Genomic DNA, 15,191 nt, shown 5'->3' with positions numbered 1-15,191 from the left:
AAGACTTGACCCACAGAAATGGCTACTCTGAACACAACAGCACAAACTTGATGCAGTGAAGAACCAAGAATAAGTACCTAAATAAACAGAAAGACATTCAATGTTCATGGGTAGGGATACTGTCAAGATGTCAATACTACCCAAAGTGATCTACAACACAATCCTTATCGAAATTCCAAGTCTCTTTTGCATAAATGGAAACCCAACCTTCAAATTCATATGGAACTGCAAGGGAACCCAAATAGCCAAAACAATATAGGAAGGAAGGAAGGAAGGAGGGAAGGAAGGAAGGAAGGAAGGAAGGAAGGAAGGAAGGAAGGAAGGAAGGAAGGAATTGGAAGGCTCATACCTCCTGATTTCAAAACTTACCATAAAGCTACAGTAATGAACAGTATATGGGCACCTGGCCGGTTCAGTCTGTGGAGCATGATTCATGATCTCATGTAGCACCAGCATGAGGACAGACATACAGACCAATGGAACAGAACTGAAAGCCCAGAAATAAAACCCAAACATCCATGGCCAAATGATTTTTGACAAAGATGCCAAGTCCATTCAACGAGGGAAAAACAGTCTCTTCGATAAATGGTGCCAGGATAATGAATTTCCACAGGCATAAGAATGAAGTTGGACTCCTACTTCACACCACATACAAAAATTAATTCACAATGAATCAATGATCTAAACAGAAAGAAATACAACAATAAACCTCTTAGAAGAAAACATATAAAAGAATCTTCATGACTGGATTTGGCAATGGATTCTCTGATACAACATAAAAAGCACCAGCAACAATAAAAAAAGAAAAAAAAGAAAGAAACTGAACTTTATCAAAATTTAAAACTTTTGTGCATTGGAAGATACTATCAAGAAAGTAAAAAGAAACCTACAGAATGGGAGAAAGTATCTGCAGATCATATCTAATAAGAGTTTAACAACCAGGAGAAAGAACTGCAATTCAACAAGAGAAAGACAAATAATCCAATTGAAAACTGGGCAAAGGATTTAAACAGAAATCTCTAAAGAAGATCTACAAATGACTAGTGTCCGATTTCAGTTCAGGTCATGATCTCGCGGTTCGTGAGTTCAAGCCCCACATCAGGCTCACTGCTGTCAGCCTGTCTGTGTAGAGACCACTTCAGATCCTCTGTCCCCACCTCTCTGCCCCTCCCCTACTTGTGCTCTCCCAAAAATAAATTAAAAAAAAAAAAAAAAGAAGATATACAAATGGCCAAAAAGCACATGAAAGATGCTCACCCTTGTTAGCCACTAGAATGGTAAGGGAGGGAGAGAGAGAAAGGAATAGAAAAAGAGAGAAAGAGGACAAGGACGTGGATAAACTAGAAATCTCATACGCTGCTGGTAGGAATGTAAAAGGGTACAGCCTCTGTGGGAACAGTTTGGCAATTCCTCAAAAAGCTCAACATAAAATTATCACATGATCTAATAATTCTACTCCTAGGTATATACCCAAAAAACTGAAAACAGGGGCTCAAATAGATACTTGTAAGCCAAAGTTCACTGCAACGTCATTCACAACAGCTAACACATGGGACCAACCCAATGTCTACCAAGAGATGAACTGCTAAACAAAAAAGGTGTATTCACACAATGGATATGATTTAGCCATAAAAAGGACCAACATTTTGATACATGCTACAACATGGACTATGCTTAAAAACATTTACCTAAGTGAGATAAACCAGGCACAAAGGGACCAGTATTACAATTCCGCTTACATGACACATCTATAACAGGCAAACCCACGGAGATAGGGTAGATGAGAGGTCACCAGGGGCCGGGCTGGGGAGGACGGAGAGTTACTGTTTCATAATTAAAGTTTCTGTTTGAGGTGATGAAAATTTTGGAAACACAGTGGACCGTGAAACAACACAGGTTTGAACCATACAGGTCCACTTATACACACACTTTTTTCAATGAATATGCACATAGTACTGTAAATGTATTTTCTCATGATTTTTTTAACATTTTCTTTTCTCTAGCTTACTTTATTACAAGAACACAGTACATAATACATTCAACATACAACTGTTGGTGTTGACTTGTGATGTCAATAAGGATTCTGGTCAACAGTGGACTATTAGTAGTTAAGTCTGGGGGGAGTCAAAAGTTATGCCCGGATTTGACCACGCAGAGGAAGGGAACTCAGTGCCCCCAACCCCCACAAAGGTCAGGAGTCAACTGCAGATACTGTGGATAGTTGCAAAACAGTGTAAATGTTATTAACACTGATGAAGTGTGTACGTAAAAATGGGAAAAATGGCAAATTCTACGTTATATATGTTTTGCCATAATAAAAAACATCTTTAAATATCCTTGGAAGATTTAGGAGAAAAAAGAGGGCAAAATATTTCATTACTTACTTTACACGGATTATATGCTGAAATATTTTGAATATATTAGGTTAAGTAAACTAAATTATTAAATATAAAAAAAATCTGAGGTCTTAGAAAATACCAGTGAGAGCCAACTCCAAGGGCACAGGACTAGTGCAGCTGTATGGGACCCTGTGCTCAGAAAGGCCAGTGCTGGGGTTTAATGCTCTGTTGTCACCATCTTGAAATTGATGATTATTTTATCTTTGAATTTGTTTTGTAAAACCAAGTCTGATAGGACAATGGGGCACATGGTCCTACCTCCAATTTTCCTGGGGAAGAGTCTGTGCCTGCTCTCCACTCCTCATCCTGCAGTCATTCCCACTCTCATCAACACCACCTGGGGCAGTGACCAAGCTGTTAGGAAGTCCACATTCCATCATCACCTCCAGCGGGAGCCTGGCACAGACTCAGACAGGGGAGGGCTCAGGTGGGGACCTTGACCCCTGCCTGGATCCAGGTACCACAAGCACCCCAGCACAGAGGCTGCAACCCCTTGGGAGTTACTCACATGCCGTGGGTTGGGACAACAGGCCTATGGGCCGGCCCAAACCCACTTTTTTATTTTGTACACTGCCCTGTAAGTTACATCGCCAGCCCCTACTTTAACCAATCAAATGTTAACTTTCAAAAAAAAAATCAAGAGACTCCAATGAGTAGCAGGATTTAGATCTACTTTTAGAAAAGAAGATGAGGTTCTTGGAAAAGTCTATCTTCACTGAAGTTCATTCTTCTCATACAGGCTTTCAACAAGACTGTGTTGCCTAAAATCTGAAGTCCTAACTCTTGGGAAAGTACAGTCCCAGACACTCTGGAAATCAGAGAAGGTAGCATGGCATCTCACTGAACTTGAAATGCTGGGTAAGGAGGAAGGAAGAATCATGACAGGTGTCCACTCCTTAGCTCCTCCAGTTTCCAACGCAGACTCTGCAAGCCTCACAGTCTTCCGCTACATTCCCTTTGGCTCAGACTGGTCAGTGTTGGTTTCTATTGCTTGAAACCCAGATTCTAAATACTATGGGGGATTAAGAATAAATGCATCTGACGTGGAAAAGAATTATTAACATAAAATTCAGTGAAAGACAAAAACAAAGCTAGTATACCATCATATATAGGCTGATCGCTCTCACTTAAATCTAGAAAAATACACAACGTTAACAACGGATATTTCGGGGTAATGGCTTACGAATGAGTCTTCTTTTCTTATCTATGTTTCTGCATATGTTTTCTAATTTTTCTAAACTGAACTTTACATTCCCTGAATTTTAAACAATTTTATAAAATACAGGACCAGCTACAAATTAAAAAAAAAAAACAAAAAAAACTTCTCCCTCAAAAGAATTAGTAACATTTAACCCAACAGTTAATCTAAATGAATACTTGTAAGCCATTCAGATCTCTCAATTTCACCTTATACAGTATGTACATATCTGTATCCACATAATCAAGAAAGTAAACAAGTCTTGAACAAATTCAGATGACTAAACACATTCTTAGGCTGATGAAAGAAGCAAAAGTTAGTGTACTGTTCTACACAATGTCAAAAACAAAGGACACCAGGATGAAAATTTTAGTTGTTACTGGTGTTTTATCTAAGAATAAAACAAAACCAATTTTGGAACAGAACTCCATTTATAAACTGAAATCACATTCAAGGTCACGAAAGAGACATGACAGCCAAAGGCCTGACCCTAGACTAGGTCCATCATGGACAAGGAGGACATGCTATAAAGGATCAGAGGATATAAAAATACCAGTTTGCTTCAGTTGATAACCATCCTGTGGTAATGTCAGACTATCCTTATTCTTAGAAAACACACATTTGAAGTACTACATACACACACACACACACACACACACACACACACACACACGAGCAAATGTTAAAGCAAACTGTGAATGACTGGTTAATTTGGCTTAAGTGTAATGTGTTCTTGAATTCACTCTGCTGGTTGGATGGGGGTTAATCAACTGGGTTGTGGTTCTAAATTCCATGTTCCTGGAATACCCTTTCTAATTCTTCCCACTGAGTAATCCTACCCATTCTTTAAAAATAAAGAAAACATTTGAAATCTCATCTCCATAAAGGCCACACTAGCCTCCCCAGCTAGAAGTGATCTTTCTGCCTATTTCTCACTATTACTGTTAACTATGTCTTTCGACTCCTACTAAACTGTCATCTCTCTAATAAATGTGAGGATCCTGGTATCTTAATTCTCTATATTCCTTCACTGTAATAAGGACACCGAGGTCCAAAGATTAACTGATTTGCCCAAAGTCATATAACTAGCTAAGAGCCAAGATTAAAATAAAAAGCATCTCTTTATATCCCCCCAATGATCCAAAAACATTCTTAGTCTATTTACTGAAAGATGCTACTACCCTTCAGGGCCATTTTTTGAGCATCAACCACATGCCAGGCACCACTGTAGGAGGTTCCCACATGTTATCATTTGAAATATCCTGTGTCTGTATGTACACACTTGTGTTCTTAGCTTATATATTCTCCACAAATATTAAATACACATACTTAGTGCGATAAAGTGATTTACAAGAAAGTTATAAGAAATGATTAATAAGGTTATTCAGATGACCTAATATGGATTTCTCAGATAAATTTGGTCTTCATTCACAGTTCCTGAAAACGCTTACAAGCTGTAAAGGTGCAATGGTATTTTGTTATTAATGACGGCGACTGGTAGAACCATCCCCCATCCCCCACCCTCCCCACCCCCCACCAAAAAGTGCAGCTGGTTTCCAGGATGACCACCCCAGCTTCTGGGGAGGTGAGAGGGGCTGGAAGTTGGACAGACCAAAGACTTAATCAATCATGACTATAAAAATTTTATTTCTCTCTTCAGACAGCTTCCACACGTGGGAAACCAGAACACTTCTGTTATATGAGGGTGGGGGAACCCCCCTTACACACACACATTGTAATTGGGTATGCGAACTTTATTATTGTTTTTTTTAATTTTAGAGAAAGAGAGAGAGAGAGAATGGGGGAGAGGCAGAGGGAGAATTTTAAACAGGCTCCATGTTCAGTGCAGAGCCTGATGCAGGGCTCAATCCCACGACCCTGGGATCATGACCTGAGATGAAATGAACAGTTGGACATTCAACCAATGAGCCACCCAGGCACCCTGGAATTGGGTCTAGGAACTTTAAAAGACTTCTCTATTACTAATGGCCTATGTCTACTATCAGCCTTCTCAATCTTGTCTCCAAATAATCACCTTGCTTTCTTCCTCATGCATAAAACATGACTTATAAACACAGATGCAAAGAACTCTTGAGAATCCTCTTACTTTAAGACTGCCGCTGAGCAGTAGCATCTCCCCAAGAGCTTCGACTTCAGTATCTCCCCCATCCTTATATTTGCAGATGGACTTTCCGTCATAGTCTGTTATTAAAAGTATTGCTCTACATGGGTTTTTACTTTCATTCATTCGCTCAAAAAATATTTGTTAAAAATATATATATAGAGAGATATGTGTGTGTGTGTGTGTGTGTCTGTGTGCGCACACCAGATCACAATTTTGATCACCGTTATTACAGTGGATTACGAAACAAGGAGGTCCTTGTCTTCTTACATTTAAGTGGGGGAGACAGATAATAAATAACATCAGGTACTATGGGAGGTCTGAAGCAAAACAGAGCAGATAACACAACAGAGAATAGAGGGGAAGGCAGCATTTGAGAACAAAGATCTCTCTGCGACAGTAATGTCTGAACAGAGAATTACCTGGAATCCTTCAGAAATTAGTATTTGCCTACTTGAGAGCAACAACCAGTTCTGGCCATAACGAGGATCCTGGTAATTAGTTTTACACCAACTTTTAATAAATAAAATCAACCTGGCTGAAAGTCTGAGATTTAACCCCTCTCAGGCCAATACTGTGACTCAAACTGTTCACGAGTTTAAAAACCAAAAAAACAAAGAGGACACAGTCTTATTTTGTTAGTTATGAATAAAACATGCATACAATTACCAATGGCTTCAAGGATACACACCAGACCTTAACGATATTTATTTCTTTACTACATATGCCAGCCATGTATTCTCAAGTTATAAGAAAGGAAAAAATTATACGAGAACACAATTTATCAGAGTATGTGACTGTGACTTTAATTTTTAAACTTTTGTTAAGACTGCACATAAATTCACAAATCAGAAAACCCCTATCACATCATGTACAAATTCCCATCTGGTGATTACTCCAACAATAGCGGGAAATCAAGTTAGGGTCTTCTTTTGCTAAAATAACAAATAATTCAATACACTCCCTTCAAGGATCAAAAACCAATATATTTGATAACTAATGATGATAAAAAGGCCCACCTGAAAGTAACTTTAAAAACTTGAACAGCTTAAAGTAGCTCACTTTAAGTCAGAAAGACATAAAGAAGAACTAATGATGCTCTCACGCAGTCATTTGATTAGCAATTTCCATCTTGAAGAACCTTATCCATTCTTCAAAAACTCCCCGTTCAAATCTTGCCTCCATAAGCCAACCTCGTGCCTCTAGCATCACTGTCCTCTCTCCATCTGCCTCATGCACTCTTACCTTCAGCAACTCCTTGCAGCTGTCAAGCCCAATATCCACAAGAATGCCTTTCACCTTTCTTCGTACCTTCCTGATGTTGTCAAGATTTTCCACAGGAATTTGAAACATTTTTGAATCTTTCCTTAAAAAGAAAGAAAACAAAACTGAGTACCTGTATCTATATCTTTAACAGAGTTCGTAAAACACTAAGAACAGAGTAATTTTCAACAAATTATGCTAGGACAACTACATATCCATATGCCAAAAAATGAAGTTCGACTCTTTCTTACCACCATACACAAAAATCAACTCAAAAATGTATTATACACCTCTGTGTTAAGAGCTTAAACCTTAAATCTCAAAAGAAAACAGGCATAAATCTTCGTGACCTTGGATTTGGCATCGGATCCTTAGATATGACACCAAAAACCACTAACAACTAAAGAAAGAGTTGGACTTCATCAAAATAAAATACTTTTACACCTCAAAGAAAACCATCAAAAAAGTAAAAAGAGAATCCACAAAAATGGGAGGAAACATTTGCAAATCGTATTTCTGAGAAGGAACTTCTATCCAGAACATATTAAGAAAATACCTCATAATTCAATAACTAAAAGACAAAGAACCCAACTTAAAAATGGACAAAAGATCTGAATATTTCTCCAAAGATAATATGCAAACAGCCATTAAGCACATGAAAAGACGCTAAACAACATCAGCTGTGGAAATGAAACTCAAAACCACAATGAAATATGTAATTTTACACCTACTAAAATGGCTATAATTTTAAAAAAAAGAAAAAAGAAAAAAGAAAACAAAGACAACAGCGCTGGAAAGGATGTGGAGCTACTGGACCTCTCATACCTGGAGGGAATCGTGTAAAATGGTGCAACCAGTTTGGAAAATAGTCTGGCAGTTCCTCAAAAGATTAAATATGTAAGTATCACATGAACCATTGATTCCACTCAAGAGAAATTAAAAACATGCATCCAAACAAAAACCTGTTCACAAATGTTCACAGCAGCATTATTCATAATAGCCAAAAAGTGGAAACAACCCACATGTCCATCAACTGATGAATGGATCAATAAAATGTGGTATATCCATACAATGAAATATTTGGCCATAAAAAGAAATAAAATACTGACACGTGCTATGATGTGGATTAGCCCTGAGGAACACTGTGCTAAGTAAAAGAAGCCAGACATGCAGGACCACATATTCTAAGAGTCCATTCTTATCAAGCATCCAGAACAAATTTATGGAGACAGAAAGTAGGATATTAGTTGTCTAGGGCTGAAGAGGAACTCTACGGTGATGGCTAAGGAGCAACACCAATGTTCTAAAAATCAAATGTGACGATGTATGCACAACTCTGTGAATATACTGGAGGACGGTGAATTATTCACTTTAAACAGGTGAATTGTACGGTATGTAAATTACATTTCCATAAAGCTGTTTTTTTCATGTTTATTTTTTTATTTTTGAGAGAGAGAATGAGAGGGGCGGGGTGGGGGGGAGAACAAGAGGATCTGAAGCAGGCTCTGTGCTAACAGCAGAGACCAAAACACGGGGCTTGAACTCACAAGTTGACGCTTAACCAACTGAGCCACCCAGGCGCCCCTCCATAAAGCTATTTTTAAAATATCTGAAAAGGCATAAAATTAAACTAAACCCTGTGGTACTTGACCAGAATAGGAGGTACAGGCGTGACCTTATTGTTTTTAATATATACTTAAATAAAAAACTAAGTACAACCGTAAATGTGTGTGTATATATTCCATAGCTTTGTCACTAAGATGGCCTAGAAGCAGCTGCACACTCCAGTAGCAGTGAGCACTCCTAAGGCCCAAATCTTACTTTCTAAATAGAACTTTCCATTAAAAAAAGAACGAGGACTCCTTAGAGAAATGGCTGATTCTAGGGCTGGATCATGGAAAAGACAAGATGAGCTGAGATTGTCCTGTACCAGAAAATAATGAAGTTGCTCAAAGAATGAAGAGACTTGTCAAAAGGACTCAAAAGAAGCCAAGTTAAAGAAGTTCCCACAACCCAATTATGGGACAATTTGGGCATCCAATAGATTACAACCTGTGCCAACGCATTTTCCAAAGACAACGCGACAATATCTCCCATCCCACGTGCCATTTTAAAACATGATCTCGACAGGCCTCCTCAAAGGTGGGGCACAGATGCCCTTGGACCTGGGCAGAACTTTTGTGGCTGCCTCAACCAACGAAGTATGGCAGAAGTAATGCCACGTGACTTACCAGACTAGAGCACCAAAATGCCACACACTTCTGCCTGTCTAGGAACCTTCTTCACTCTTGAAATCCAGACACCACATCGTGAGGAAACCTAACTGGCCCACGTGGAGAGACTACATGGAAATGCTCCGACATCAACCACCAGACACGTGAACGAAGACACTTTAGACACCTGCCTATCATGTCACCTCGGCCTTAGAGTCTTCCCAGATGAGGAATCAAACAAGTCATCTCCCCTGCTCCTGCCTGAACTCTGGATTCAAAGAATTAGAGTTTCAGAAAATGTTTTATTCTATGAAGTTTTGAGGTGCTTTGGTATATAGCAACAGTGACTAAAATATAATCCACCAGAACATAAATTTAAGTCCATGGTGATTTAAACAAATACACTGAAACTCTGATCAGGAATGGGATATGTACATGATTTCCAAGCGGCTCCCTAAACATTACTTAATAATAAGCAAGAGTAATTCACAGAAGTCTGGTGGACTTCTTAGCCCAAATTAAGAGACCCTGTACAAAATAGCCTATATTTATCAAGTGCCCAGACCATACAAGGTAGCACTACTCATAACAGCCAAAAGATGGAAACAATTTAAGTGTCCACAGAATGGTAAATGGATAAACAAAACGTGGTACACCCATACAACACAATGCTACTTGGCACTAAAAACTAGGCACTGATGCATGTCACAACAGGAATGAATCTCAAAAACACGCTAAATGAAAGAAGGCAGACGCAAAAGTCCTCACTGTCTGACTCCATTTACGTGAAATATTTACAAGACGACTCTAGAGACAGAAGGTAGGTAGCTGTTGGCTGGGAGTGGGAACAGGTTATTGGAGTGTGCCAGAAATGTTGTATCATTAGACTGTGGTGATAGTCATACAACTCTATATGAATTATGCACTTATAAAAAAAGATCATGAAGAAAAAAAAAGTTACAGAGAGGGAAGGAGGCAAATGTAAGAGACTCTCAAATACTGAGAACTGAGAGGATGGGGGGGAGGGGTGGGTGATGGGCATCGAGGAGGGCACCTGTTGGGATGAGCACTGGGTGTTGTATAGAAACCAACTTGACAATAAATTATATAAAAAATAAAAATTAAAAAAATCATGAAGAAAAACTAAAGACCATTTCCCACTGAAACAGTTCCCACTGAAAGATACTAAAAATAAGTAAATACAATGGGCCAGTCTAACTGGATTCTTTTACTAGAAATGTTATTGGAGCTGGCAAGACTTCCGTGGGATCTGAGGGTTCCATGGTAATCATGTATTTATTTCCTGACTCTGATGGCTGTACTCTGGATATGCAGGATGCTTCTCTTGTGCTAAAGGGCATTGGGGGTAATGTGGCATCTTGTTTGGCAACTTACTTTCAAATATTTCAGGGGGAAAAGTTCTTTGTATTATACTTGCAACTTTGTATAAATCTGCAACTATTTCAAAAAGCTTTTTGGTGGCGCCTGGGTAGCTCAGTCAGTCAAGCATCAGACTCTTGATTTTGGTTCAGGTCATGATCTCACACAGTTTATAGATCAAGCCCTGCGTCCAGCTCTGCACTCACAGTACAGAGCCTGCTTGGGATTCTCTCTCCCTCTCTGTCGCTCAAAAATAAATAAACAAACCTAAAAAAAAAAAAATAATTAAAAAAAAGGTTGTTGTTTTTTAAATGTATAAGCTATCAAAGCTAAAAAAGTCAAATTCAAGTTAAAGAACACCAGGTAAAATAATGAATGCCAATTTTTTATTACCAAAATAACTTTTAAAGATTGATAATATCTATTGATAGTGAAGTACACAAATCATAATTTCTACATGTTTAGAGGGTAATTTGGCCATATCTCAAGACTTAAAAAAATTTTTTTAACGTTTTATTCAGCTATTATATTGATTTATTTGAGAGAGAGAGAGAGAGAGAGAGAGAGCACGCAAGCAGGGGAGGGGCAGAGAGGGAGACACAGAATCCAAAGCAGGTTCCAGGCTCTGAGGTGTCAGCACAGAGCCGGATGCGGGGCTCGAACCCACCGACGGGGACCTAAGCTGGAGTCAGACGCTCAACCAACTGAGCCACCCAGGCGCCCATACAGCCAAAGACTTTAAATGACAATTTCTATGAGTCAGCAATTCCACTTTCACACCCCTCTTGTAACCCCTCCTCCCCCAGCATAAACCTGGTGCCCCTCCAAGTTCACACTTCTTGCACGCACCAGGGTGCAATTATCTATTTATATATCCATTCTCCTACTAGACTGAACTTCTTCAGAGTAGGAATCATGTTTTATTTGCATGTCTGGGGCCTATCACTGAGTGTAATATACAGCAAGTGTTCACAGTAAATGAACAAGAGATTAAATAAAACAGGCTAAGAATCGCAAGACATGCAGACAAAGGTTCAAAAGGTTATGGAGGATTAGAGCTGGAGCCCAAGACAGTCTAAGTGAACAGACCAGCATCAAAAACCGATTGAGGTAAAGGAAAAGTCAATGTATTTGGCAAAAGGTAAGTAAAACCAAAAAGGCAGCCTAGAATCAAATGAGCGGGTCTGGGGGGAAGAGGGGTTAACATGTAAGAGGGAGAGGCTCAGGGTGGGTACAAAGGAAACACAAAGTTCCTCAGAAGCTATCCTGAAATGAGTTTTCCAAACCCCATTATCTAGGTCAGAAGTGTATCTCAGGCTCCAAAGGAGAGACTGAAGGATCATGCAGTACTTTATAACTGAAGGATATTAAATCACAGGAAATAAAGTAAAATACTAAAATTATTGGAAATGAAATGTACTGACTTGGGTTTAGCTTTTAGAAGCCTCACCTCACAGAGGAGCTGTCAGGAGCCTCGTGATGGTGTCCCTAAAAACTAAACCCAAGGTCACTGTCAAGCCCACACTGGCTCCTATGGCCAGAGCAAGGCTCAACAACAGTCATTAGATGCTTTCCACTCAACTCCACCAGACTTGCTTTCGTTTCCCCCCTAGAGTTCCATCACCCTCTCTGCCTTTGGGGCTCTTCTTGCCCAGAGCCAGCTGCTGGTTAGAAGTGTCCAAGATTAAAGCCACCACCCACATGTACCTGAAAGAAGGAAGCTAACTTTGTCACTTGCAAAGAAGTATGGCTTTACATAGTAAGCACTGGTCTTACAGGGTTTTCAGAAGCACCGCGTACAGGTATTGGTGGCCTTTCAGCAGCACTAGCTTAGGGGCTGGACTATTGTCACAGGCTGCTTCCTGGAGGCTGCTGCGGACTGCTAGCTGGCCCTACAGCTACTTGTTCAAGGCTTGGGAGTAGGGCCAGGAACTGTCAGTCTTCTTCCTTGAATCTGGAGAATAGGCACTTTTTATTTTCAGACAGAGGTGCCCCCATTCCCACACCATTGCTACGGCGGCCCCCCCCCCCCAAAACAAGTACATTAAATCCTTCTCCGTCACGAAACAGGAGACTAATGCAGCTGCACTCCTCTATCAGTCTCAGTTCACAGTAAGTTACCTTTAATGTCAGTGTGTGGTACACGGGGACCTACCAAAAATCCCACTGATGTGCACAATAGTATTTCCCAAAGGGGCATTTGTAGGGTTTCCTTTGTTGTTTTTTAGCATCTTGATCATTTAAGAACATTCCATTCTGGAAAAAATAACACTTCAAAAAATAGCCGTTCAGGTAACAGACGAAACTTTTCAAGCCAGAGAACCCTTGTTCTTGTGAAATCGAAGTTCCAAAAGGGTTTCACATGAGAGGCAACACTACAGACTAGTCTCACCGGCAAAGACTCTGGAACTGGGGGGCACCTGGTGGCTGAGTCAGGGAAGCCTCCGGCTGGATTTCAGCTCAGGTCACGATCTCACCGTCCATGGGTCTGAGCCCCGCTGGGGCTCTGCGCTGACGGTGTACAGACCGCGTGGGATTCGCTTGCTCCCCCTCCCTCTGCCCCTCCCCTGCTCACTTGTTCTCCCAAAATAAACACACAAACATTTAAAAACACACGTATATTCTTTAACCGTACTTCCTGGGTTCAAATCAACTCCACAATTTATAAGCTGTAAAAATCTGGCAAATTACTTAATCCCAGGGCCTCAGGTGACCGTAAAACAGGAGCGCACAACCTCGGAAGCAGTTGGTGAGGATGAGTGAGTGAATACAAGAAAGGCACAAGCCCTGTGCTTGCTATCATCTAACTTCAAAACCCTAATGAAACGTCCCGGCCACTGGAATAATACAGGACTTGCTTCTCAAGCAACTTAAGAAACACGTAATGCCCGTGCCCTACGTGAGAGCACAATTCGAAGGTCCCCCGGCCGCCTCCTCACCGGGACACACTGCCTGGCACAGGGCGGCAGCCAGCGGAGGGCAGGGCAGAAATGCGGCCGCGCACACGCGCATCAAGAGCACACGCGCACCAGGAGCACACGCGCATCGAGAGCACACGCGCACAAAGCTCACAGGTGCCCCGGGGCCGCTCCAGGTGACAGCCTGGCCACAAGTCGGCCTCCGTCCCCCGTAACCAATCCACATCCAGCCACCCCCCCTCGGTCACACAAGTCAACGGGTCCCCCACTCCTGGCCGTCTCGCTAGCGGCACCCCTTCCCCTTCCCCGTACAGATCCCTGGTGCCACGCGTAAAGACCAGCGGCTCAGCGGTCCCAGCTCCAACCGAATTATCAAAGTTCGTTCACAAAACCGCCAGTCACGCCTCCATCACTTACCTCGGACCAGAGCGGAGCCTGCTCTCGTCACCTCCACTTTTACTCGCGGTCCCCCCCACCCCCGGCCGTGCGCAGCCCCCATCAGCCCTGTGTGGCCCACCGGCCCAGCTCCCGCCGCGGGCGCCTCGTGGCGCCAGGGCCCGGGGCCGCTCGTTCGATTCCATCAGAACCGGCGTTAACCGCATTCTAGCAAGCCTTCCACTCAAACGCAGAGAAAACACTTCAAATAGTTAACTATCATCAGGCAACTGCGCACTACTTGAACTGGCAGGTGGCATTTTTGACGTCCCAAAGCCCAATGTTCGCAGGAAACTCGCAAACACCATCTCTGCCGGCGCAGGCAGCGGAGGCACACGGAAAGTTACAATTTTAATGTCAACATCTGCATATCCATCGTCGCCATTCACGTCAACAGCTCCGGGGTGGCCGTCGCGGTCCGGAGCTGCTCCAACGGTCCCTCTCCGCCGGAGGACAAGCGCCCCCGGGCAAACCTCGGGGCGGCCGTGCCCGCCCGGTCGACGTTAGCGGCCGCCCCCGGCTGCTCCGAGAACAGGCTCCGGGGCGAAGCTCGGGGCGCTCGGCGCGGCGGGAGGCGCGCCCCGCGGAGACCGCCCTCACCTCGCCCCGGCCCGCGCGTCCCTCGGCTCCGCTCCGCCCGGCCCGCCCCTCACGCCCCCGCCCCCGCCGCCCGCGCCCGCCCCCCGCCGACCACCCCCGACCCCCACGTGACGCGGAGGGATGACGGGCGCCGTCCGGGCCGCGAACCCCGCGCCCAGAGGACGTCGCGGGATTCGTGAGGCGGCCGCGGGCCGCGGGCTGTGGGCGGGGCGGGGCGGGGCCGCGGTCTCGGCCGCCGTCGGGACTTCGCGGGCCTGGGCCGGGCAGGGCCGGGGGCGTCGCCGCGGGGCTGGGCCGGGGTCGTACCTACCGCTGGGCGCCAGGAGCGCCGCCGCGTCCCCCGCCGCCTCTCGCCGCGCCGCCGCGGCCCGCCGGGGCCCCGCGCCCGCGCCCGCCTCCGCCCCGAGCGGCGGGACCCCCGCCTCGGCGCGCGCCCACCCCCGCGCGACCCCGTCCCCTCCTCCCAGCACGGCCAGAAAGAGAAAATGGCGCTCGATTTGCCTCCGGAAGTGACGCGTGCCCTCATTTGCATGCCAATACAGCCAGCCAATGGGAGGAGAGTGTGCATGGGACCCCTGGACACTGCCCCACAGGACCCTTGGGGCCCCTGCCTAAAGCTGGACTGGAGGCTCAGGAGTGAGAGTGGGGGTCCCCAGTTGGAGC

At 43.5% G+C, this 15,191-nt stretch overlaps 1 protein-coding gene across 8 annotated transcripts in view; it reads right to left on the bottom strand.

The window, feature by feature from the left end:
- ADNP2 (ADNP homeobox 2) overlaps positions 1-14,899 on the bottom strand; it is a 31,551-nt gene extending 16,652 nt beyond the window's left edge. Inside the window, exons 1-3 of one of the 8 annotated variants that reach the window (XM_042961987.1) lie at positions 13,911-13,945; positions 12,352-12,529; positions 6,965-7,085 (exon numbers count right to left, since the gene is read on the bottom strand). In XM_042961987.1, the coding sequence (XP_042817921.1) occupies positions 6,965-7,072 (108 nt within the window). In that variant the 5' untranslated portion in view covers positions 7,073-7,085; positions 12,352-12,529; positions 13,911-13,945. Of the gene's footprint in view, positions 1-6,964; positions 7,086-12,351; positions 12,530-12,967; positions 13,137-13,910; positions 14,254-14,528; positions 14,539-14,838 lie in introns of those variants that run through there. The other 7 variants (XM_042961988.1, XM_042961986.1, XM_042961990.1 and 4 more) reach the window with 7 other exon arrangements.
- Between the last annotated feature and the right edge of the window lie 292 nt (positions 14,900-15,191).

The sequence above is a fragment of the Panthera tigris genome, chromosome D3 (genome assembly GCF_018350195.1).
Source record: "Panthera tigris isolate Pti1 chromosome D3, P.tigris_Pti1_mat1.1, whole genome shotgun sequence".
NCBI classification, from domain to species: Eukaryota; Metazoa; Chordata; class Mammalia; order Carnivora; family Felidae; genus Panthera; species Panthera tigris.
Note: the sequence above shows the minus strand (reverse complement) of the source record. Positions and strands in the feature narration are given on the sequence as shown.